Source organism: Phocoena sinus, chromosome 2 (assembly GCF_008692025.1).
Source record: "Phocoena sinus isolate mPhoSin1 chromosome 2, mPhoSin1.pri, whole genome shotgun sequence".
Taxonomy (NCBI): domain Eukaryota; kingdom Metazoa; phylum Chordata; class Mammalia; order Artiodactyla; family Phocoenidae; genus Phocoena; species Phocoena sinus.
This window is the reverse complement of record NC_045764.1, coordinates 70,259,502-70,286,739: the sequence shown is the minus strand read 5'-3', so window position 1 is coordinate 70,286,739 and position 27,238 is coordinate 70,259,502. Positions and strand designations below refer to the sequence as shown.

Genomic DNA, 27,238 nt, shown 5'->3' with positions numbered 1-27,238 from the left:
GGTCCTAGTGCAGGATCTGGCCTGCTGGTGGAGTGTCCAGGTCCATCGGCTGTAGAGCTGTGGTTTTCTTGCTGTTGGTGTCTGCTCTCTGGTGGGTGAGACTGGTCTGGAGGCTAGAGCAGACTCCTTGGAATGTGGGACTGTGGCCCAGGCACTGGTGCCTGCCCATGAATGGGTGGAGCTGGGCCCTATGGTGGGCAAGGCCATGTCCAGAGGTGGCTGGGGGCTCAGGGGGTCTCAAGGCAGCCTATCTGATGGTGGGTGGAGCTGTGTCCCCACCCAGTTAGTTGCTTGCCCTATGGTATCCCAGCAGTGGTGCCTATAGGCTGTTGGGCCAGGGCCAGGCTGGGTGCTGGGGCTAATAAGCTGGAGGGAGGATTCCACAATGACTTGCCAGCACCAGTGTCCACATGGTAGAATGAGCTCCCAAGAATGGCTGCTGCCAGTGACTATATCCCTAGGGTGAGCTGCAGTTGCCTCCTGCTTCTCCAGGAGATTATCTAAGAGCACCAGGCTCCTATATAATCACTGCTCCTGCCCTGGGTCCTGGAGCATGTGAGATTTTCTGTGAGCCCTTTGAGAGTGAAGTCTCTGTTTCCACCAGCCCTCTGGTACTCCTGAAAATAAGCCCCTCTTGCCCTTTAAAGCCAAATGCTCTGGGTGCTCATCTTGCTAGTGCAGGACCCTTGGGCTGGGGAGCCTGACTTGGGGCTTGGAACCCTCTTTTGGGAGAACCTCTGCAATTGCAATTCTCCTGTATGTCAGTCCCCGACCTGGGGATATGGGACTTGGCTGTATTGTGACTCCACCCCTCCTGCCCATCTTGTTGTGGTTCCTTCTTTATATTATCTTTAGTTGTAGAAGACCTTTTTGGTAGGTTCTGGTCTTTCCAAAGTGTCAACTTTGGAAGCTGATTAGAACAAGTCAACTGTAAAAAGACATTTATGAGATAATCACAAATAAGAACACTGACTGGATGTTAGTATGAAGGAATTGTTGGTGAATTTTTTAGTGTGATAATGGCATTATTTTATCTCTTGAAGGTACATACAGAAATGTACAGATGAAGTAAGGTACCAGAAATTGCCTTAAAATCATTCATTCATAGGAGTATGTGTGGAAAAAGTGAGGGTTGGATAAGAGATGATACAACACAGTCCATGAGTTGATAATTTTTGAAACTGGGTAATGTGGATGTAGTTCATTATACTATTTTCTGTACTTTATGTGTGTTTAAAATCTTCCACTGAGGGGGAAAAAAAAGCAGGTATGAAAAGTACCTTGCACATAGCAGCAGCTCAATAAAGGATTGTTTCTGTAATCTAACAATGAGCAAACTGCACTTTAGAGAGCTTAAGTAACTTAACCCAAAGAAAGACACACAGGCTTGGCAAACATCAGTCTGATTCTCAGAGAGTCCTATGTGTAGGTAGCCCAGTTGGCAGCTGTGATAATCACAAAAGCCACTCACTCAAATTGAATTTTTATTCCAAAGACTGTAATGGGTATAAAGACAACAGCCCAAACTGAAAACAATCTGCTTAACTGGAAATTAGAAGTAGTTCATTTGCAGGAGAGCAAACAGTGGGTGACAGCCTTGGCACTCTGATAAGTTATAACCAAGAAAGCATAAAAATAACCAATGTCCTTCTGATACACAATGTGGATGTGCAGCATTTACAGCAAATAACAGGAAGAAAGGAAAGGAAAAAAATCCACAGAATCCCCAAATTCAGAAATTAACTTTCACTTAACAACACAGTGGTGAAGACTTTTGGTAGCAAAATTTTCACAATTCTTAAAATGGGAATCTTCAAAAGTACTTCGTTAAGTTCAAAAGCTAAAAAAACTGAAGAGGGAATAGTTACACTGGCTTAGAAGAGCTGCCGCCTGTCACGAAGATGACAATCAGTCCTAGTTCCAAACACAGTGATAACCGGTGAACCTGACGAACCGAAGAGAGAGGCCGACTGGTGGGCACTGATGTCACTGTACGGACACACTGGATCGCTCATCACTAAGAGCCAACTCTAACAGCTACTGCTCCTCCTGACTGATGCCAAGGTTGCCTTTCTGCACCTCGAGCTCCTCAGCAGTGACCATCGATGGGTCAATGGCCGCATATTTGGTTCCGTGGAATTGCAGCAAATGTATCTGCAGAAATGCAGAATAATTATTTTAAACATCACTGTTGTGCATTAATGGTTTCTAGTTCTAAAATTACAGAGTGCTGGGGGAATGGGCAAGATAAGGTCAGGGGGTTAAAAGGTACAAAACTACCATGTATAAAATAAGCTACAAGAATATATTGTACAGCACAGGGAATATAGCCAATATTTTATAGTAACTTTAAATGTAGTATATTCTATAAAATTGTTGAATCACTATATAGAACACCTGAAACTAATATTATAAATCAACTATACCTCAATAAAAATATATACACTAAAACATTAGAGTAATACATACTAATTAGAAAAATTAGAAAACAGAAAAGTCAAAAAAATTTTAAAAACCACAATTTGGGGACTTCCCTGGCAGTGCAGTGGTTGAGAATCCGCCTGCCAATGTAGGGGACATGGGTTCAAGCCCTGGTCTGAGAAGATCCCACATGCTGTGGAGCAACTAAGCCCGTGCGCCACAACTGCTGTGCCTGTGCTCTAGAGCCCGCAAGCTACAACTACTGAGCCTGTGCGCCACAAATACTGAAGCCTGCATGCCTAGAGCCTGTGCTCTGCAACAAGAGAAGCCACCACAATGAGAAGCCCGCACACTACAACGAAGAGTAGCCCCTGCTTGCTGCAACCAGAGAAAGCCCGCGTGCAGCAACGAAGACTCAATGCAGGCAAAAAACAAAAAAACACAAAAACAAACCAAAACCACAATTTGGGATCTTTGTTCCTCACTTAATATGTAACCAGTCTTTCCAGGTAACTACAAATTGTTGTTAACACCTTAAATTGCCACATGCTGCTTCACCAGTCGGTGTTTACCCTTCCCCTCTGCTGCTACGAATCAGGTCCTTCCCATCTTCTGCTGTTCTAGCACTGTAATGACTATCTCTGGGAATCAAGTTTTTTTGTATTTATGATCCTCTCCTCAGGATCTGTTGCCACATGTGGACAACAGGATCAAAGAACGTGACTGGTTTTTTAAGGCTGTTGATACTACTTGCCAAATTGCAAAGCAACCATTTCTCACCACTATTCTAATATCCATTTAGGCAGGTATTAGAAGAAGTAGTGTTTGTTTGTGTGCGTGTGTTTTAATGCATTAAAATTAGACCAAGAAGTCACTTCATGGGATTCAGATTGACTCCATTTAAGTCTGGTGTCCTGCTCTGGCTGAATTCATTGCGTCCAGGAGCCAAGGTCCCATTGTACCAAACGGCTGCTTCAGTGTGTGAGTTCAGGCCTGTGGTTCTTAGAAAAGGGATAGTGGGCATAGAGTCCCTCAGGTGGCTCTAATATGCTTGAATTCTCCTGTAAGTTACTAATGTGGACCGATTTATCAAGTCAATGCTTCATTCCTACAGAGAATTCTGTAGTTCTCTTACTCGACGACCAGAAAATAAATAAAACTTTATGTTTCAAACCAGATTCCATGTTCAAAGTGCTCTGGGATCCAACCTAGGACCTACCTGTACATAGAGATTCACCTCTGCACTTCTGCACAGGTAAGGGAAATTGCCTCCTGTTTTCAGGTGAGCCCTCCGGGCATTAGGATACAGCTTGTACATTTCTTCTTTAGCTTCAGTTGAAAGTGCACTCTGGTCAAACACCTTTAACAGAACATGAGGCCCAAACTGTTATTTCAGTGTGTTCTTTGCATGTTCAGCAAAGGACTGCCCCCCGCCCAAACCTTACGCTAACCCCTACCCTCATCCTAACCCGTACATTAACACTAACCTGTACCCTAACCCTAACCCGTTGTCATACCCTAACCTGTACCCAAAACCGTACCCATACCCTAACACTAACCCTTACCCTAACCTTACCCTAACCCTTACCTGTACACTAACACTAACCCATACCCTAACCCTAACCCGTTGTCGTACCCTTACCTGTACCCTAAACCATACCCGTTCCCTAACCCTAACCTTAACGCATACACGAACACTAACCTGTACCCTAACGTGTACCCTAATCCATTGTCATACCCTAACCTGTACCGTAAACCCTACCCATTCCCTAACACTTACCCTAACCCATACACTAATACTAATCCGTACACTAACCCGTACCCTAACACGTACCCTAACCCTAAGCCGTTGTCATACCCTAACCTGTACCCTAAACCCTACCCATTCCCTAACCCGTACCCTAATACTAACCCATACATTAACACTAACCCTAAAACATACCCTAACTCTAAACTGTTGTCATACCCTAAACTGTACCCTGAACAGTACCCGCTCCCTAACCCTTACCCTAACCGTACCCTAATCCTAACCCGTACACTAACCGGTACCCTAATACGTATCCTAAACCTAACCCGTGGTCGGACCCTAACCTGTACCCTAAACCGTACCCGTTCCCTAACACTAACCTAAACTTAACCCGTACCCTAATCCTAACCTGTACACTAATACTAACCCATACTCTAACCCATTGTCATACCCTAATCTGTACCTTAACCGCACCCATTCACCAAACCTAACCCTAACCCTTACCCTAACCCTTACCGTTATCTGTACCTTAATCCTAACCCGTACAGCAACACTAACCCATACCCTAACATGTACCCGATCCCTAACTCATTGTCATACCCTAACCCTTACCCTAACCCGTACCCTAATCCTAACCCATACACTAACAGTAACCCGTACCATATCACGTATCCTAATCCTAACCTGTTGTCATACACTAACTGGTATCCTAGACTGTACCCATACCCTAACTATAACCCTAACCCTTACCCTAAACGTACCCTAATCCTAACCCGTACACTAACACTAACCTGTACGCTGACACATACCCTAATCCGTTGTTGTACTTTAAACTGTGATCTAAACCGTACACGTTCCCTAACCCTAACCCTTACACTAACCCGTGCCCTAATCTTAACCCATACGCTAACACTAACTCATACCCTAACATGTACCCTAATCCATACCCGTTCCTTAACACTAAACCTAACCATGACCCTAACCCTAAGCCTTACCCTAACTCTTATCCTAACGTATACCCTAATCCTAAGCCATACACTAACACTAACCCGTACATTAACACATACCCTAACCCGCTGTCGTACCCTAACCTGTACCCTAAACCATACCCGTTCGCTAACCCTAAACCTAACCCTTACCATAACCCTTACCCTAACACGTACCTTAATCCTAATCTGTACACTAACACTAACACGTACCCTAACCCGTTATCGCACGCTAACCTGTACCCTAAACCGTATCCATTCCCTACCCTAAACCTAACCCTTACCCTAACCCATACACTAACCCATACCCTAACACATACCCTAACCCATCGTCATGCCCTATCCTGTACCCTAAACCGTACCCATTCCCTAACCCTTACCCTTGACCTTACTGTTAACCACACCAATATCCTAACCCGTACACAAACACTAACCCATACCCTAACTCATACCCTAACTGGTACCCTAAACCGTACCCGTTCCCTAATGCTAACTCTAATCCTTACCCTAAACCTTACCCTAACCCATACCCTAATCCTAACCAATATACTAATACTAACCCATACCCTAACCCATACTGTAAACCAAATCCCTTGTTGTACCCTAAACTGTACACTAAACTGCACCTGTTCCCTAATCCTAAGTATAACCCTAAACCTTACGCCAAACCGTACCCTCATCCTAACCCGTACCCTAACCCGAACCCTAAGCTTAACCTGTTGTCGTACCCTAACCTGTACCCGTTCCCTAACCCTAACACGTACCCTAAGCCTAACCCGTTGTCATAACCTAACTTGTACCCTAAACCGTACCCGTACCCTAACCCTTACACTAACCCGTACCCTAAAACGTATATGTTCCCTAACCCTAACACTTACCCTAACCTGTACCATAATCCTAACCCGTACACTAACACTAGCCCGTAACTTAACACGTACCCTAACTCTAACCCGTTTTTGTACCCTAACTGGTAACCTAAACCTTACCTGTTCCCTAACCTTAACCTTAACCCTAAGCCGGACCCTGATCCTAACCTGTACACTAACCCATACCCTAAACTTAACCTGTTGTTGTACACTAACCTGTACCCTAAACTATACCCGTTCTCTAACCCTAACCCTTACTTTGTTACTTGTACCCTGAATCTAACCCGTACATTAACACTAACCCGTACCTAAAACATACCCTAACCCTAACCTGTTGTCGTACCCTAACCTGTACCCTAATCCATACCCGTTCCCTAACACTAACCCAAACCCAGACCCTAACCCTAACGCTAAACCTTACCCTAACATATACTCTAACCTGTACACTAACAGTAACCCATATCCTAACACATACCCTAACCCTAATCTGTTGTCATACCCTATCCTGTACCCTAACCCCTACCCGTTCCCTAACCCTTACCCTTGACCTTACCATTAACCATACCGATATCCTAACCCGTACACTAACCCCTACCCTAAACTGTACCCGTTCCCTAACCTGTACCCTAAACCGTACCCTAATCCATACACTAACCCCTACCCTAAACTGTACCCGTTCCCTAACCTGTACCCTAAACCGTACCCTAATCCATACACTAATCCTAACCTGTACACCAAAATTAACCTGTACCCTAACACGTACCCTAACCTGTACCCTAAACCATACCATTCCCTAGCCCTAACCCTAAACCTCTTACCCTAATTTGTACGCTAATCCTAACTGGTACACCAACACTAACATGTACCCTAGCACATACCTTAAACTTAACCCGTTGTCGTATCCTAACCTGTACCCTAAACCGTACCTGTTCCATAACCATAATCCTAACCCTCATCCTTCCCGTAACCCTTATCGTAACACGTACCCTAATCCTAACCCATACACTAACACTAACCAGTACCCTAACACATACCCTAAGCCTAACCCGTTGTTATACCCTAACCTGTACCCTAAACCATACCCATTCTCTAACACTAACCCTAATGCTAACCTTTACCCTAACTCGTATCCTAATTGTAACTAGTACACTAACACTAACCTATACCGTAACACATACCCTAAACTGTTATGGTGCACTAACCTGTACCTTAAACCATACCCGTTCCCTAACAGTAACCGTAATCCTGACCCTTACCTTAATCGTAACACTTACCCTAACCCTTGCCCTAACCCGTAACCTAAAACGCAACGCAACCCTAACCCACTGTCGTACCCTAAACTGTACCCTACACCATACCCATTCCCTAAGCCTAATCCTAACTCTAACCCTTACCCTAACCTGTAACATAAACCTAACCTGTACACTAACTCGTACCCTAACATGGGACCTAATTCTAAACAGCTGTCGTAACCTAACCTGTACCCTAAACTGTACCCATTCCGTAACCCTAACCATAACCCTTACCACAACCTGTACCCTAATACTAACACTAACATGTACCCTGACAGTACCCTAAACCTAACACGTTGTCGTACCCTAACCTGTACCCTAAACCAAGCCTGATCCCTAAATCTAACCGTTACTCTAATCCGTAACCTAATACCTGTACACTAACAGTAACCCGTATCCTAACACATACCCTAACCCTAAGCTGTTGTACACTAACCTGTACCTAAACCTCACCCATTCCCTAACCCTTACTCTAACCCGTAACCTAATACTAACCTGTGCACTAACACTAACCCGTACCCTAATACGTACCCTAACACTAACCCGTACCTTACCCGAACCATACCCTAATCCTAACCCATACACTAACACTAATCTGTACCCTAATAAGTACCCTAAGCCTAACCTGTTCTCTTACCCTAACCCGTACCTAAACTGTACCCGATCCCTAACCCTTACCCATGCACTAATCCTAATCTGTACACCAAAACTAACCTGTACCCTAACACATACCCTAACCCACGTCCTACACTAACCTGTATCCTAAACTCTACCCATTCCCTAATCCTAACCTGTACACTAACACTAACCCATACCCTAAACCATACCTGTATCCTAACCCTATCCTAACCCTAACCTGTTGTCATACCCTAACCTGTACCCTAAACGATACTCATTCCCTAACTCTAACCCTTACCCTAACTTGTATCCTAGTCGTAACCAGTACACTAACACTAACCCATACCCTAACCCTAAACCGTCGTACCCTAATCTGTACCTTAAACCGTACCCATTCCCTAACCGTAACCCTAACTCTAACCCTTACCTTAACCCTAACCCGTACCCTAATACTAACCCACACACTAACACTAACCCGTAGCCTAAAACGTACCCTAATCCTAACCCATTGTCATACCCTAAACTGTACCCTACACCATACCCGTTCCCTAACCCTAATTCTAACCCTTACCCTAACATGTAACATAATCCTAACCCATACACTAACATGTACCCTAACCCGTTCTTGTACCCTAATCCTAAACCGTACACTAACACCGTACCCTAACTCATACCCTAATCTGTTTTCGTACCCTAAACTGTACTTATTCCCTAATCTTATACCTAACCCTAACCCTAAACCGTAAACTAAAACTAATCCATACCCTAACATGTACCCTAACCCTAAACCGTTGTTGTACCCTAACCTGTATCCTAAACCATACCCATTTCCTAACCCTTACCTTATCTGTACTCTAATCCTAACCCATACAATAACACTAATCCATACCCTAAGCCTAACCCGTTGTTGTACATAACCTGTAGCCTAAACCGTACCCGTTCCCTAACCCTAACGCTAACCCTTACCCTAACCCGTACCCTAATCCTAACGCATATGCTAATACAAACCCTTACCCAACACGTACCGTAACCAAAACCCATTGTACCCCAAACCTTATGCTAACCCGTATCCTCATCCTAACCTGTACACTAACACTAACGAATACCCTAACTTGCACCCTAACCTAACCCGTACCCTAATCCTAATCCATACACTAATAACCTGTACCCTAAAACGTACCATAACCCTAACCCGTTCTCACACACTAACCTGTACCCTAAACCGCACCCGTTCCCTAACCCTAATCTGTATCCTAATCAAACACTAACCTGTACCCTAACCCTAATCCGTTGTCATAGCCTAACTTGTACTTTAAACCACACTCGTTCCCTAACACTAACCCTATTCCTAATCCTTACTCTAACCCTTACCCTAATCCGCATCCTAATCTGTACACTAACACTAACCCGTAACTTAACACATACCCTAACTCTAACCCGTTTTCGTACCCTAACCAGTACCCTAAACCTTACCGGTTCCCTAACCTTAACCCTAACCCTTACCCTAATGCTTATCCTAATCCTAACCCGTACACTAACACGTACCCTAACCCGTTGTTGTACCCTAACCTGTACTATAAACCGTACCAGTTCTCTAACTCTAAACCTAACCAAAACCCTTACCCGAACCGTACCCTAATCCTAACCCATACACTATACTAATTGGTACCCATAACATACTCTAAGCCTAACCTGTTGTCATACCCTAACTTGTACCCTAAACCCTATCCTTTCCCTAATCCTAACGCTAACCCTTAACCTAACCCTTACCAGAAGCCTTACCCTAACCTGTACCCTAATCCTAACCCGTACGCTAACCCTAACCCGTACCTTAACACTAACTCGTACCCTAACGTTTTCTCTAAACTGTACTTGTTCCCTAAGCTGTACCCTAATCCTAACCCATATGCTAACACTAACCCATTCCCTAACATGTACCGTAATCCTAACCCGTTGTTGTACCTTAACCTGTACCCTAAACAGTACCTGTTCCCTAACGCTAACCCTAGCCTTATCCTAAACCTTACCCCAAACCGTACCTTAATACTAATCCGTATACTAACACGTACCCTAACACATACCCTAAACCTAACTCGTTGTAGTACCCTAACCTGTACCCTAAACCATGCCCATTCCCTAACCCGTACCCGAACCCTTACCCTAACCTGTACCCTAACACTAACCTGCTGTCATACACTAAACTGTACCCTAAATCGCACCCGTGCCCTAACCCTTACCCTAACGTGTACCCTAATCCTAAACCGTATACTAACAATGACCCATACCCAACACATACCATAACTATAACCCATTGTCATATCCTATCCTGTACCCTAAAACGTATACATACCCTAACCCTAATACCCTAACCCTTACCCTAACCCGCACAGTAATCCTAACCCTTACCCTAACACTAACCTGTAACTTAACACGTACCCTAACTCTAACCCGTTTTCATACCCTAACCGGTAACGTAAACCTTACCCGTTCTCTAACCTTAACCCTAATCCTAACCCTTACCCTAACCAGACCCTAATCCTAACCTGTACACTAACACTGATCTGTACCCTAAACTGTACCTGTTCCCTAACCCGAACCCTTACTCTTACCCGTACTGTAATCCTAAGCTATACACTAATACTAACCCATACCACAACATGTACCCTAGCCCTAACCTATTGTCATACACTAACCTGTACCCTAAACTGTACCCATTCCCTAAAACTAACCCTAACTCTAACCCTTACCCTAAGCCTTACCCTAACTTTACCCTAATCTTAGGACGTACCCTAACCCTAACATGTTGTCATACCCTTACCTGTATCCAAACCGTACCCATTCCCTAGCCCTAACCCAAACCCTAACACTAATCCTTACCCTAAACCGTACCCTAAACCTAACCAGTTGTCGTACATTAACCTGTACCCTAAACCGTACCCGTTCCCTAACCCTTTCCTGAACCATACCGTAATACTAACCCATACACTAACACTAATCTGTACCCTAACACGTACCCTAAGCCTAACCCATTGTCGCACCCTAACCTGTACCCTAACACTAACCCTAACCCTTAACCTAAACCTTACCCTAAACCATACTCTAATCCTAACTCATAAACTAAAACTAACCCATACCCTAACCCATTGTCAAAACCTAACCTTTACCCTAAACCATACCCATTCCCTAAACTTAACCATTACCCTATCCCTTACCCTAACTGTACCCTAACCCATACCCTAATCCTAGCCGTACACTAACACTAACCCTTTCCCTAACACGTACCCTAATCCTACTCCCTTGTTATACCGTAAACTGCACTCTAAACCGTATCCGCTCCCTAACCTGAACCTTAATCCTAAATCTAATCCTTACTCTAACACTTACCGTAACCGGTACTCTAACCTAAACTGTACATTAACCCATACCTTAACATGTACCCTAACTCAAAACCGTTTTCGTACCCTAACCTGTACACTAAACCGTACCCATTCCCTATCCATAACCCTAACCCTATCCCATAACCTAATCCTAAATCGTACACTAACCCGTACCCTAACCTGCTGTCATACCCTAACCTGTACCCTAAACCGTTCCGTAACCCAAACCCTCACCCTAACCCTTACCTTAACCCGTACCCTAATCCTAAACCGTACACTAACCTATACCATAACACATACCCGAGGCTTAACCTGCTGTCGTACACTAACCTGTACCCTAAACTGTACACTAATCCTAACCCATACCCTAACACGTACCGTAAGCGTAACCTGTTTTGGTACCCTAACTTGTACCCTAAACCGTACCTGTTCCCTAACCCTTACCCTAACCAGTACCCTAATCCTAACCCATATGCTAATACTAACCCATACCCTAACCCAAACCCATTGTTGTACCCCAAACTGTACCCATTCCCTAACCCGAACCCTAAACCTTACGCTAACCTGTATCCTCACCCTAAACTGTACACTAACCCATTGCTGTACCCTAACCTGTACCCTAAACCATACCCGTTCCCTAAAACTAACCCTAACGCTAACCCTTACCCTAAGCCTTACCTTAACTTTACCCTAATCCTAACACATTGTCATACCCTTACCTGTATCCAAACTGTACCCATTCCCTAGCCCTAACCCTTACCCTAACACGTACCCTAAACCTAACCAGTTGTCGTACACTAACCTGTACCCTAAACTGTACTGTAATCGTAACCCGTACACTAACACTAATCTGTACCCTAACATGTACCCTAAGCCTAACCCATTGTCATAACCTAACCTTTACCCTAAACCATACCCATTCCCTAAACTTAACCATTACCCTATCCCTTACCCTAACTGTACCCTAAACCGTACATTAACACTAACCCTTACCCTAACATGTACCCTAACCCACCCTAACCCTACTCCCTTGTTATACCGTAAACTGCACTCTAAACCGTATCCGTTCCCTAACCCGAACCTTAATCCTAAGTCTAATCCTTACTCTAACACTTACCCTAACCAGTACCCTAACCTAAACCATACACTAACCCGTACCCTAAATCAAACCCGTTTTTGTACCCTAACCTGTACACTAAACCATACCCTTTCCTTTCCCTATAACCCTAACCCTTACCCTAACCCATACCCTAATCCTAAACCATACACTAACACTAACCTGTACCCTAACCCTAACACGTACCCTAACCCATTGTCATAACCTTACCTGTACCCTAAACCATACCCGTTCCCTAACCTAATTGTAACCGAAGCACTAAAATGTACCCTAACACGTACCCTAACCTGTTGTCGTGCCTTAACCTGTACCCTAAATGGTGCCCTAATCCTAACCCGTACCCTAACACATACCTTAAACCTAACCTGTTGTTCTACCATAATCTGTACCCTAAACCGTAGCCATTCCCCAACTCTAACCCTTACTCTTACCCTTAAACTTACCCACACCAATATCCTAACCCATACCCTAAAGCTTACCCTAACCCGTAACCTAATCCTAACCCGAACACTAACCAGTACCCTAATCCTAACACGTTGTAGTACCCTAACCTGTACCCTAAACCATTCCCATTCCCTAACCATAATCCTAATCCTTACCTTAACAGTACCCTAATCCTACCCCATGCACTAACACTAATCCATACCCTAACCTGTACCCTAAACAGTACCCTAATCCTAACCCATATACTAATACTAACCCTTACCCTAACACGTACCCTAACCCAAACCCACTGTTGTACCCCAAACTGAACCCTAACCCAAAACCTTACGCTAACCCGTACCCCTATCCTAACCTGTACACTAACCCATACCCTAACACGTTGTCATACCCTAACCTGTACCCTAAACCATTCACATTTCCTACCCTAACCCGTACCAAAATCTAACCGGTACACTAACACCCGTACCGTAACACCTACCCTAACCCTAACATTGTCGTACCCTAAACTGTAACCTAACCCGTACCTGTTCCCTAACCCTAAACCTAACTCTTACCCTAACCCATAAACTAAGCCTAACCCGTTGTCGTATCCTAACCTGCACCCTAAACCATACCCGTTCCCTAACCCTTACCCTAACCGTACCCTAATCCTAACCTGTACACTAACACTAATCCATACCCTAACATATACCCTAAGCCTAACCTGTTGTCATACCCTAAGCTGTACCCTAAACCGTACTTATCCCTATCCCTAACCCTAACCTGTAAAGTAAAACTAACCCATACCTAACCTGTACACTAATACTAATCTGTACCCTAACCCTTACCCTAACTCAGTCGTACCCTAACCTGTACCCATTCCCTATCCCTAACCCTTACACTAACCCATACACTAACACTAACCCATACCCTAACATGTACCCTAACCCGTTGTCGTACCCTTGTACCTTAAACCGTACCCATTCCCTACACTAAACCTAACCCTTACACTAATCTGTACCCTACATCTAACCCATATCCTAAAACATACCCTAATCCTAACCCATTGTCATACCCTATACCCCATTCCCTAACCCTAACCTTACCCTAAGCCGTAACCTAATCCTAACCCGTACGCAACACTAACTCATATCCTAACACATACCCTATCCCTAACCCAATGTCGTACCCTAACCTGTACCCTAAACCACACACGTTTCGTAACCCTAACCCTTACCCTAACCAGTACCCTAATCCTAACCCGTCCATTACCACTATTCTGTACCCTAACACGTACACTAACACTAACCCATAGCTTAACATGTACCCTAACTCTAACCCGTTTTCGTACCCTAACCGGTAACCTAAACCTTACCCATTCCCTAACCTTAACCATAATCCTAACCCTTACTCTAACCCGGACCCTAATCTATACCCTAATCCTAACCTGTACACTAACACTAACATGTACCCTAACACGTTGTCATACACTAACCTGTACCCTAAACCGTACCCGTTCAGTAACGTTAACCCTAACCCTTATCCTAACCTGTACCCTAATCGTAACCCACATACTAATACTAACCCATACACTAACATGTACCCTAACCCATTGTCGTACCATAAGCGGTACCCTAAACTGTACCCATTCCCTAACCCTAACCCTGACCCGTACACTAAAACTATCCCATACCCTAACACATACCCTAACCCTCACCCGTTGTCATACCCTAACTTGTACCCTAAACCGTACCCGTTCCCTGGCTCTAACCCTAAATTTAATCCTTACCATAACCCTTACCCTAATCGTAACCCATACGCTAAAACTAACCCTAACCCTAACCCATTGTCGTACCCTAAGCTGTACCTTAACCGTACCCGTTCCCTATCCCTAACCCTTACCCTAATCCATACACTAACATTAACCCATTCCCTAAAACGTACCCTAATCCTATCCCGTTTTTGTACCCTAACCTGCACCCTAAACTGTACCCATTCTCTAACTGTAACTCTAACTCTTATCCTAACCCTAACTGGTACCCTAATCCTAGCCCGTAAAACAACACTAACCTGTAGCTTAACACATACCCTAACCCATTGTCGTACCCTAATCTGTACCCTAAACCATACCAGTTCCCTAACCATAACCCTAACCCTTACCCTAACTCATACCCTAATCATAACCTGTACATTAACACTAATCCATACCCTAAAACATACCCTAAACCTAACCAGTTATCATATGCTAACCTGTACCCTAAACTGTACCCGTTCCCTAACACTAACCCTTACCCTAACTTGTATCCTAATCATAACCAGTACACTAACACTGACGCGTACCCTAACACGTACCCTAAACCGTTGTCGTACCCTAACCTGTACCTTATATGGTACCTGATCCCTATCCCTATCCCTAACCCTTATCCTAACCCTTACGCTAACCCTAACCCGTACACTAACCTGCACCCTAACACATACCCTAAACTTAACCCGTTGTCCTACTCTAACCTGTACCCTAAACCATACCCGCTCCATAACCCAACTCTAACCCTCACCTTTACGCTAACCCTTATCCTAACCCATACACTAATGCTAACCCCATACCCTAACCCTTACCCTAAGTCGTACCCTAATCCTAACCCGTACACTAACACTAATCTGTACCGTAACACGTACCCTAAACTGTACCCAACGCTAACACTAACCCTAACTCTTAATCTAACCCTTACCGTAACCCACACCATAATCCTAAACAGTAAACTAACCCATACCCTAACATGTACCCTAACCCTAAACCGTTGTTGTACCCTAACCTGTACCCTAAACCGTACCCGTTCCTTAACCCTAACCTGAACCCTAAACCTTACGCTAACCCGTACCCTAATCCTAACCCGTACACTAACGAATACCCTAACACGTACAGTAACCCGTTGTCGTATCCTAACCTACATGCTAAACTGTAACCGTTCCCTAACCCTAACCTAACCCGTACCGTAATCCTAATCCGTACACTAACAATAACCCGTACCCTAACCCTTACCCTAACACGGACCCTAACCCGAACCCAAAACCTTACACTAACCCATTCCCTAACACGTACGCTAACTCTAACCTATTGTCATAACCTAACCTGCACCCTAAACCTTACCGGTTCCCTAACCTTAAACCTAACCCATACCCTAAACCTAATCCGTACACTAACGTACCCTAACCTGTACCCTAAACCGTACCCGTTCCCTAACCCTTACCCTAACTTTACCCTAATCCTAAGACGTACCCTAACCCTAACACGTTTTGGTACCCTTACCTGTACCGAAACCGTACCCATTCCCTAGCCCTAACCATAAGCCTTACACTAACCCTTACCCTAACCGTACCCTAATCTTAAACCGTACACTAACACTAGTTCGTACCCTAACGGGTACCCTAAGCCATTGTCGTACCCTAACCTGTACCCTAAACCATACCTAACCCTTAACCTAACCCTTACCCTAACCCATACCCTGATCCTAACCTGTAAACTAACCCATGCCCTAACGCATATCCTAACCCATTGTCGTATCCTAACTTGTAACCTTAACCGTACCCGTTCCCTAACCCTAACCCTAAAACTAAATCTAATCCTTACCCTAGCCCATACCCTAATCCTAACCCGTACACTAACGCCCATACCTTAACACGTACTCTAACCTGTACCCTAACCCGTGCCCGTTCCGTAACCCTAACACTCACCCTTACCCTAACCCGTACACTGACACTAATCCATACCCTAAAACGTACCCTACGCCTAACCTGTTGTCGTACCCTAACCCTTACCCTAACCTAACCTGTACCCTAATCCTAACCTGTACACTAAAACTAACCCGTACCCTAACATGTACCCGTGCCCTAACCTGTTGTCGTGCCATAACCTAACCTGTTGTGCCATAACCTGTACCCTAAACCATACCCGTTCCCTAACCAAAACCCTTACCTTAACCCTTACCCGAACCATACCCTAATCCTAACCCGTACACTAACACTACTAGTTGGTACCCTAACACGTACCCTAAGCCTAACCCGTTGTCGTACCCTAACGTGTAACCTAAACCGTACCCATTCCCTAACCCTAACCCATACCCTAATCCTAAGCCGTACTTTAACACGTACCCTATCCCTAACCCGTTTTCGTACCCTTACCTGTACCCTAAACTGTACCCGTTCTGTAACCCTTACCCTAATCCTTACCCCCCACCCGCCATGCATTCCTTTCAACAGACATGGCTGAACCCTTCTAGAGCCCTCTTGCTCATCCCTGGTGACTCTAACTCCAATGTCAAACATTAATACAGATTTTTTTGCCAAATGTCTCTTGCACTGTTTAGCAGAAAAAATTCTACCATGAATTTCCTTTGTCCTCAAACATAAGTAAATTAACAGAATATTAATAGCAATCTTTTCAAACATAAGTAAATTAACAGAATATTAATAGCAATCTTTTTTTTTTGGCTGAGTTGGGTCTTCGTTGCTGTGTGTGGGCTTTCTCTAGTTGCAGTGAGCGGGAGTTACTCTCTGTTGTGGTGTGTGGCTTCTCATTGCAGTGGCTTCTCTTGTGGAGCACGGGCTCTAGAGCGCAGGCACAGGAGTTGTGGCGCAGGGCTGGGATCTTCCCGAACCAGGGATCCAACCCATGTCCCCTGCATTGGCAGGCGGATTCCTGCATTGGCAGGCGGATTCTTAACCATTGAGCCACCAGGGAAGTCCCACGAACAATCATTGACAATACTACTTTCAAAAAGATCACGAAACCCCAAAAGAACTTATTAATTTAAAAACAGTTATAGGGACTTCCCTGGTGGCGCAGTGGTTAAGAATCCGCCTGCCAACGCAGGGACATGGGTTCATGCTCCCACATGCCGCAGAGCAACTAAGCCCATGCACCACAACTACTGAGCCTGTGCTCCGCAACAAGAGAAGCCACTGCAATGAGAAGCCCGTGCACCGCAACAAAGAGTAGCCCCCGCTTGCCACAACTAGGCCCGGGCACAACAATGAAGACTCAGTGCAGCCATAAATAAAAAAATTTATAAAAAAAAGAGAAAAAAGAAAATTTTATTTAAAAAATTAAAACAGTTATATAAGTAGCATATACTCAGTGAAAAAGAATTTAAAAAAAAATTTTTATAAGAAGTCCAAACCCTTTTCTGGGGGAGCCACTGTTAGAAGTTTGGAATATATGACTCTAGAATCTTTCAGTATTCATACAAATTTATGTTTATGCACGTGCAAAGAATTATTCAAAGTAATTTAAAAGAAACAAAAGAACCCATGAAAATAAAAATAGGTGCATCTCCACCTTGCTAAAACTTGTAGACAGTTTTAAGTGACCGTGTACCTTGCTAAAACTTGTAGACAGTTTTAAGTGACCGTGTACCTAAGTGGTGAACACAACTTTGAAAGGGCAGGCAGAGCAAATGCCCTGTGAGGACCATATATTTCACTGAGAGTATTGAAAAAGCTTGCTCTGTGTCATGGTAAATGTTGGAATTATAGTGTAGAATGATAAGTTATTGTACATGTTTGTAATGGATAATTTCCTGATAAAAATCAGTTCTTAAAAATACCATGTTACTTGCACTTAGGAATAAATCCATTATGAGACAGAACAGTTATATGATTAAAATAAAAAGTCAAAGCCACAGTGAGATACCACTTCACATCCATTAGGGTGGCTACTACTATCAAGAAAAACAGAAAATAACAAGTGCTGGAGAGGATATGGAGAAATTGGAAACCTTATGCATTGCTAGTGGGAATGTAAAATGGTACAGCGCCTGTGGAAGACAGTAAGGCAGTTCCTCAAAAAGTTAAATATAGAATTACCAAATGTTTCAGCAATTCTACTTCTAGGTATGCACTACCCAAAAGAATTGAAAGCAGGAACTCAAATGGGTATATTTGTACACCAATGTTCACAATAGCCAAAAGGTGGAAACAACTCAAATGTGTCAGTAGATGAGAAGATAAACAAAAGGTGGTATATACGTACAATGGAGTATAATTCAACCTTAAAAGGGAATGATACTGTAACGTGGATGAACCTTGAAAACATTATGCTAAGTAAGTGAAACAAGCCAGATACAAAAAGAGAATTATATGATTCCACTTGCATGAGGTATCTAGAATAGGCAAAGTCATAGAGAAAAGTAAGATAAAGGTTAGTAGTAGGGATTGGGGGGAGGAATGGGGAATTATTGTTTAATGGGTACAGAGTTTCGGTTTGGGATGATGGAAAGTTCTGGAAAGTTCTGGAGATAGATAACAGTGGCAGTTGGACCAGACTGTAAATGTACTTAATGTCACTGCTCTGTACACTTAAAAGTGATTTAAATGGTGAATTTTGTTATGTATATTTCACTACAATTAAAAAATATATAAGAAGCAAGTTTTTGTGTTAGACTTTATGGAATTCATGATTCTCTGCACTCACGAGGCACCTTCACTTTACTGCCCAGATTTGTAATTTCGGCTAAAGAGCAACATCTGTTGATGAGAATAGCAAAGCAAACCAAAATGGGTCAGGACTACCATGTTTGTTTAAATTTACTTTGATTTCAATGGTGTTATTCCTGCCAGGAAAAATACAGGATAAGCAATAAAAGATTATTTTGGATTTGAAAAAGCTGGGGGGTAAAAATAAAGAAAATCCAAGGCAGTATTTGAAGAGGCACACTGAAAAATCATAAAATAATTATAAGGTGGATCTTGACACATACATAGAAAAGGCAAAGCATCTATTTTACTTAAAAGAAAACTTACGTCCATGATGGTTACAGGGATGTCCCGAATTTTATGAGGTTCCACATAAGAATTTTGACAATTCAGGGTAAGTCTTGAAGCCAGTTCACTCTGCCCCAAACTTTCCAGCTGCAGAAAGAAACAAACAAAATCCACAGATAATATCGGTGCTTAGAAAGGTGGTATTATGTGTGGTGGGGCCAGTATGGTCACCACTGAGGAAACAGTGTATTTGAGACCATAACTGGGCCTTGCAAGTGGTGACATTTTTCTATTCTGGGCATCTGGCCTTCCACAGCCCTCAACCTGAGCCGACTCTTCCACCAGGTGCCTGGGGGCGCCAAGCCAATTCCAGCAGCTCCAAGAGGACAGGTAGATATTTAAGTAGAGGCCTCCGAAGAAAAACATCTATCCCAGTAGTCCCTAAATGCAAGTCCACAGACCTGCTCCATCACACTTACCTGGGGAGGTGGAAGAGGAGGGGTGAGGTAAAAACACAGATTCCCAGCGCCCTCGGCCAGGGATTCTAGTTCAATGGTCTGGTGTGAGGCCTTAGAATCTGTATTTTTAAAAGCTCCCCCAAGTGATTCTGATGAATTACTCAGCAGCAGGAATATCTGTCTGGATGTAGTAAAGTTAATATGGAAGAACGCTTAACAAATACCTCTGGTACACAGTGAGACAGGTATTTCTTCAGGAACCAAGCAGACATGAAAATTCTGAGTACAAGGTGTCCCCACCCCAAGGCCATGATCCTTACCCTGTCCACCATGAAATCAATGGCATCAGCCATCATAGGGTCCACTGGGCCAGATGAAAAGTTTCCAAGAACTATTTTTTTGAGCATAAATGACGGCATCAGCCAAAAGCTGTTAAAAAAAAAAAAAGACCTGATAATTTAAATTTCCAAGACTACACATAAATGGCAAATATTCATTCAACACTGAAGCTTCGTATTAGCTAGGTACTTGGGACCTAGAGATTAAAAAAAACCTAGTCTCTTCCTTTTAAAGAGCTAGTTTTGAAGCATCTAGTTTTTGTATACATTTTCTCAAGCTCCGAGTTATGGTTTAATATGATCCAACTTTTGGGGATTTGGAATAATTATAAGCAATATTTCAAAAATGCCTTTACAGAGGTAGACATTCTGATGATTCCAAGATTTTATTTTCTATTTGGCCTTATTCCAATGGCTAACCTATTTGCGGTAAACTGAACACTTACCATATCAACCTTAAGGTTTATATCACCTTTTGATTAAAGATAGATTTCAAAATAGGAAAATCAGAGTTATTATAACTCCTATTGCTACTACTGGGTTCAATTGGGCTAATTCAAGGCAATTCAATCTTTATGTATTTCTATATGTGATCTGTCATTAGTATTTACTCCACTAATTACACTGAGAGCCATTATACAGGGTAAACATGAATTTCTCTACCCTATGCTGAAAATGACTTATAAAAGGTGTAGACCAGGGACTTCCCTGGTGGTCCAATGGTTAAGACTCCATGCTTCCAATGCAGGGCACATGGGTTCGATCCCTGGTTGGGGAACTAAGATCCCACAGGCCGCAGCCAAAAAAAAAAACCACAAAACACGTGCAGACCACCTTCTGATGCATATTCTCAGTGGGCTTCCCTCACAAGGACCAGACAGCCATCTTTCAATCACCTTCAGTGATCTTTCTAAGTTCTCTACCCCACAGCTCCTTATCTTCTAAAGGTGATGCTGCCTAGGTGTGCTCTGCAGAGGGCGCATCCTCTTGGCTCTGTTTGCCCCTGCAGCCTCTGTGTGGCACACGGTAAGCACTCAGACATTTGATAAAAAGTAGCTGATATGCAAGAGCACAAACGAAGCGGGGGAAGTCTTGGCTTCTGACAATTAAAACATGAAAAATCATCAAAAATAATCAATGACTTAGTGCATTATCTGGACATGAAGTATCTGTGTCTGATGTATACAAGAAATTGCTGCATGAATGCTGAGTAAACAACTGAGAAAATATCAGGAGAAATATTTTAAAACTCAGAGTGAATGTTGAGTAGATGTGAAAACCATGAAAACAATGTTTACCTAGAACATTATATGAAAATCAATCTGATCACACAGGTAGGTCTAGTTACTAGGTTGCTTTCTGCGGTAGAGCCTAGCCTTGCTAGCAATGAAAGAAATATCATGAAGTCAGCTTTAAGGTAACATTAGACATCTATCAAGTTAATTAAAATGATAAAATCAGTAAAGGGATGGCTCAGAGCAAACAGGTACCCCACTAGTTGCCCCGCAAAGCATTCCACCATTTCCATCTTTCTAAAAAGCAGACTAACGTTGTAAAAGTGTCAAGATGTGCAGAACATCTGCTGACAGACTAAATGCTCTAATCGCTCCCTTTTGGGGAACATATCTCAGGAAAATAACTCAGAAAGGGAAGGAACAAAAGTAATTTATACAAAGATTTACAGTAGAACATGATGAAAAATTGGGAGAAGCCAAAGGCCTTAAAAAACTACAACAGGACTGTGTACACAAAATACTAAGTGGAGCAAGCAGAACACAGTATCAGTTACATATGCACTAAACTGTAAAGGCATGTGAACGTATAGTAAATAAAGCTAGACAATGATTTAGAGTAGTGGAAACAACTGAATTTAGAACTCTTTCAATTCTTTTCTTTTCCAAAGGTGATTGTTTCTAATTTTAAAAGCCAGGGTGGTTTCAAAAGACACAAGTATATATGGCCTCTCCCTCCCTAATGCATCGAAAAACCAAAAGCCAACACTTTCAAAATTCCACTGAAAATAAAAAAATGTTGGTTGAATGTTTACATTCTTACCTGTTTGCAGTCCATGTTTGGTTAAAGATAGAAGTGTCACTGAAGGAATTGCAGAGGATGAGAGAATGGACTCTGGGAGATTTGTGAGTGTATTCAGCAAACTTCTGGGCCAAAAAGCCTCCCAAAGAAGCCCCAAAGAGATGAACCTAATTGGAAACAAACACAAGGATCCTAAAAACAATGATCTTGAAGTATCAAAAAAAATTGTTTTAATTATCACCAACCACAGAATACAATGTCATCACCAGTCATTAGACTGAAATATTTACAGCAGTTAGAAGTTTAGAAAATATTGTATTTAAATGCAATGTCTACAGCCTGTCAAGAAAAAATACAAGTGTGCATATAAATTACACAAGTTAAAAAATATTCATAGATTACATTAGAAAATTAAACTACTTTGTCATTTCTGTTTAAGAAAACTATGATTCGGTAATTCCACTCCTAGACATGTACCCAAGAGAACTGAAAACATCTGTCTACACAAAAACTTGTATAAGAATGTTCATAGCAACATTACTCATAATACCTAACCAATAGAAACAAACCAAAGGATGAATGGATAAATAAAATGTGTTATAGCCATACAATGGGATATTATTTGACAATAAAAAGGAATGAAATATTGATATAATCTGTAACACTGATGAACCCCGAAAGTGTTATGCTAAGTGAAAAAAGCCAGTCACAAAAGACCACAGATTACATCATTCCATTTACATAAAATATCCAAAATAGGCAAATCCATAGAAACAGGGCTCCAGGGAGGAAGGGTGGGGAGTGGCTGCTAAGTATGGGGTTTCTTTTTGGGGTGGAAAAATGTTCAAAAATTGACTGTGGTGATGGTTGTACATACTGTGAATATATTAAAAAACAGTGAATTATACACTTTAAAAGGGTAAACTGTACAGTATGTGAATTCTATCTCAAAAGAGCTGTTATTAAAAAATAAAAGACAACACCAGACTTAACAATGTATCAATAAATGTTGCATTAAAATCACATGTGAGTAATTAGTTTCAAGGGACTCACTTTATCCAACTGTAAATGGTCTAAAAGTTTTCTGAATCCATCACAGAATTCAAGATGGTCCCAATAAACTGGATACTGCAACTAGAATAATAACAATAAATGTAAAATTTATTTTAAAAACTGTAGAGGTAAAATACAACTCATATATATCTGAAAAATTTAGGACTTTCATAATAGCATTTCTCATTTGCTTAATCTCTGCTCCTTATTCAAAATATGTGGAAAATAAGCTCTCATCTTATCCTCAACTTCAAAATTCACATTTTCTCTAATAGAGCAATTTTAAAAATAAAAAAGCACACTTTAGTGATATTATGTACACAATTTTAAGTCACATCAATTTCCTTTCCAAATAGCTAAGAAACTCGGAGGTTCAAGGATGAACAGAGCAGAACCCATTCAAATAAAGAAATTCTTTTTTCCCTTTAAACTAATTTCGTTCTGAATTATGGCTCAGGAGAACTAGAAATAAAATCTGTTCTAAGGAGAGTTTCCTCTCTTTTTGGTAGCATTTCTTTAAGGCAGTATTCAATAAAATTGTTCCTCTACTTTTAATGACTTAGTCATTCTATCTGATTTCTTGTAGTACTTTTGTTTGTGACCAAAAATTTCAGATGCTTGACCCTAAGTAGCCTATTAATGTTGACAATAATGAAGAAAAAGAAACACAAGTCATTAATTCCTTTCTAGGAGACTCAGGCTTGTCACCTAAGAGTTCCCCTCTCTTTAATACCTGTAAAACCCATCTTAAAGGCTTGCTGTTTTAAGCACTTAGATTCATTTTGCCATTGACATATCACTGGGATAGATACTGCCATGTAAATGATGGGATAATTTCAGATATGATGTAATATGTTACTTTTACTATTAAAATTCCACTTGTGGATAGGATTCCACTTTTCTGAAGCAGGATGGAGAACAGACTCTCCTAGCTGCAAATTTGAGAATTTGAGTCAGATGACAGCCTAAAAGAAAGGAGATGACATTTTTATGAATCTTTTAATTTAAAAATGTCTGTGCCTTACAGAGTGTAGCAGAGCTGAGGTGTCAAGCACAGCCATTTCACACTAGAAACTCTGGCTTGAAGTACCAGGTGGAAGGCCTATGCATTCAGGACTCTATGAGCAAGTGAGACTGGAAGCACAAAGGGAAAAAAAAAAACTGGAGACAAGATGGTGGAGTAGAAGGACTTGAGCTCACCTCCTCTTATGAAAACACCAAAATCACAACTAACTGCTGACAAAAAAAAAACTTGAGCCTACCAAAAAAGATATTCTATACCCAAAGGCAAAGAAGCCATAACGAGACACCTGAGGAATAGAGACCACAAACACAGAAAATTAGACAAAATGAGATGCAGAGAAATATGTTCCAGATGAAAGAACAAGACAAAACCCCAGAAGAACAACCAAGTGAAGTGGAGATAGGCAAGCTACCTGAAAAAGAATTCAGAGTAATGATAGTAAAGATGATCTAAGATCTTGGTAAAAGAATGGAGGCACAGATCGAGAAGATACAAGAAATGTTTAAGAAAGAGCTAGAAGCTTTAAAGAACAAACAAACAGAGATGAACAATACAACTGAAATGAAAAATAGAACAGAAGGAATTGATAGCAAAATAAATGAGATAAAAGAATGAATAAGTGAGTTGTAAGACAGGTTGGTGGAAATCACTGCTGCAGAACAAAGACAAAAGAATGAAAAGAAATGAGGACAGTCTGAGAGATCTCTGGGACAACATTAAACACACCAGCATTCACATTATAGGGGTCCCAGAAGACGAGGGAGAGAAAGGGCCTGAAAAAATATTTGCAGAGATAATAGCCAAAAACTTCCCTAACATGGGAAAGGAAACACTCAAATCCAGAGAGTTCCATATAGGATAAACCCAAGGAGGAACACACCAAGAAATGTATTAATCAAATTTATAAAAATTAAAGACAAAATATTAAAAGCAACAAATCATATACAAGGACTCCCCATATGGTTATCAGCTGATTTTACAGCAGAAACTCTGCAGACCAGAAGGGAGTCGCACAATATATTTAAAGTGATGCAACCCAGAATACTCTACCCAGCAAGGCTCTCACTCAGATTCTACGGAGAAATGAAAAGCTTTATGGACAAGCAAAAGCTAAGAGAATTCAGCACCACCAAACCTGCTTTACAACAAATGCTAAAGGAACTTCTCTAGATGGAAAAGAAAGGCCACAACTGGAAACAAGAAAATTACAAACAGGAAAGTTCACCAGTAAAGGCAAACATACAGTAAAGGTAGGAAATCATCCACACACAAATATGATATGAAAACCAGCAATCATGGGACTTCCCTGGTGGTCCAGTGGGTAAGGCTCTGTGCTACCAATGCAGGAGGCCCAGGTTCGATCCTTACTGGGGGAACTAGATTCTACATGCATGCCACAACTAAGCATGCCACAACTAAGAGTCCACATGCTGCAACTAAGAAGTCTGCATGCTGCAACTAAGAAGTCCACATGCCACAACTAAAAGATCCCACATGCTGCAACAAAGATCCCGTGTGCTGCAACTAAGACCCAGCACAGCCAAAATAAATAAATAAATAAACAAATAGATAACACCAGCAATCGTGAGAAGAGAGTACAAATGCAGGATGTTAGAAATGCACTTGAAATTAAGAGACCAGCACTTAAAACAATCTTGTATATATAGACTGCTATAACAAAACCTCATGGTAACTGCAAACCAAAAATCTACAATAGATACACACACAAAAAAGCAGCAGCAATCCAAACAAAACACTAAACATAGTCATCAAATCACAAGAGAACAGAACGAAAGAGGAAGGGAAGAAAAAAGACCTACGAAAACAAATCCAAAGCAATTAACAAAACAGCAATAAGAGCATACATATCGATAATTACCTTAAACGTAAATGGATTAAATGCTCCAACCAAAAGACACAGACTGGCTGAATGGATACAAAAACAAGACCCATATATATGCTGTCTACAAGAGACCCACTTCAGACATAGGGACACATACAGACTGAAAGTGAGGGCATGGAAAAAGATGTTCCATGCAAATGGAAATCAAAAGAAAGCTGGAGTAGCAATTCTCATATCAGACAAAATAGACTTTAAAATAAAGACTGTTACAAGAGACAAAGAAGGACACTGCATAATGATCAAGGGATCAATCCAAGAAAAAGATATAACAATTGTAAATGTATATGCACCCAAGATAGGAGCACCTCAATACATAGGCAAATGCTAACAGCCATAAAAGGAGAAATTAACAGTAACACAATAATAGTAGGGGACTTTAACACCCCACTTACATCAGTGGACAGAACATTCAGACAAAATCAAATAAGGAAACACAAGGCTTAAATGACACATTAGAGCAAATGAACTTAATTGATATTTATAGAACATTCCATCTGAAAGCAGAATATACATTCTTCTCAAGTGCACATGGCCCATTCTCCAGGACAGATTACATGCTGGGCCACAGAGCAAGCCTTGGTAAATTTAAGAAAACTAAAATCATATCAAGCATCTTTTCCAACCACAATGCTATGAGATTAGAAATCAACTACAAGAAAAAAACCTGAAAAACACAAACACATGGAAGCTAAACAATATGTTACTAAACAACCAATGGATTGCTGAAAAAAATCAAAGAGGAAATCAAAAAATATCTAGAGACAAAAGAAAATGAAAACACGATAATCCAAAACTGATGGGATGCAGCAAAAGCAGTTCTAT

The 27,238-nt window shown here is 41.8% G+C and overlaps 1 protein-coding gene across 2 annotated transcripts in view; it reads right to left on the bottom strand.

Moving 5' to 3' along the window:
• Positions 1-1,467: 1,467 nt before the first annotated feature.
• The window catches only part of SPG21 (SPG21 abhydrolase domain containing, maspardin), a 40,492-nt gene continuing 14,721 nt past the window's right edge, over positions 1,468-27,238 (bottom strand). The window contains exons 4-9 of one of the 2 annotated variants that reach the window (XM_032624788.1): positions 23,490-23,570; positions 22,458-22,603; positions 20,385-20,493; positions 19,646-19,753; positions 3,641-3,781; positions 1,468-2,154 (exon numbers count right to left, since the gene is read on the bottom strand). In XM_032624788.1, the coding sequence (XP_032480679.1) occupies positions 2,038-2,154; positions 3,641-3,781; positions 19,646-19,753; positions 20,385-20,493; positions 22,458-22,603; positions 23,490-23,570 (702 nt within the window). In that variant the 3' untranslated portion in view covers positions 1,468-2,037. The remainder of the gene's footprint in view (positions 2,155-3,640; positions 3,782-19,645; positions 19,754-20,384; positions 20,494-22,457; positions 22,604-23,489; positions 23,571-27,238) is intronic. The other variant, XM_032624789.1, reaches the window with a different exon arrangement.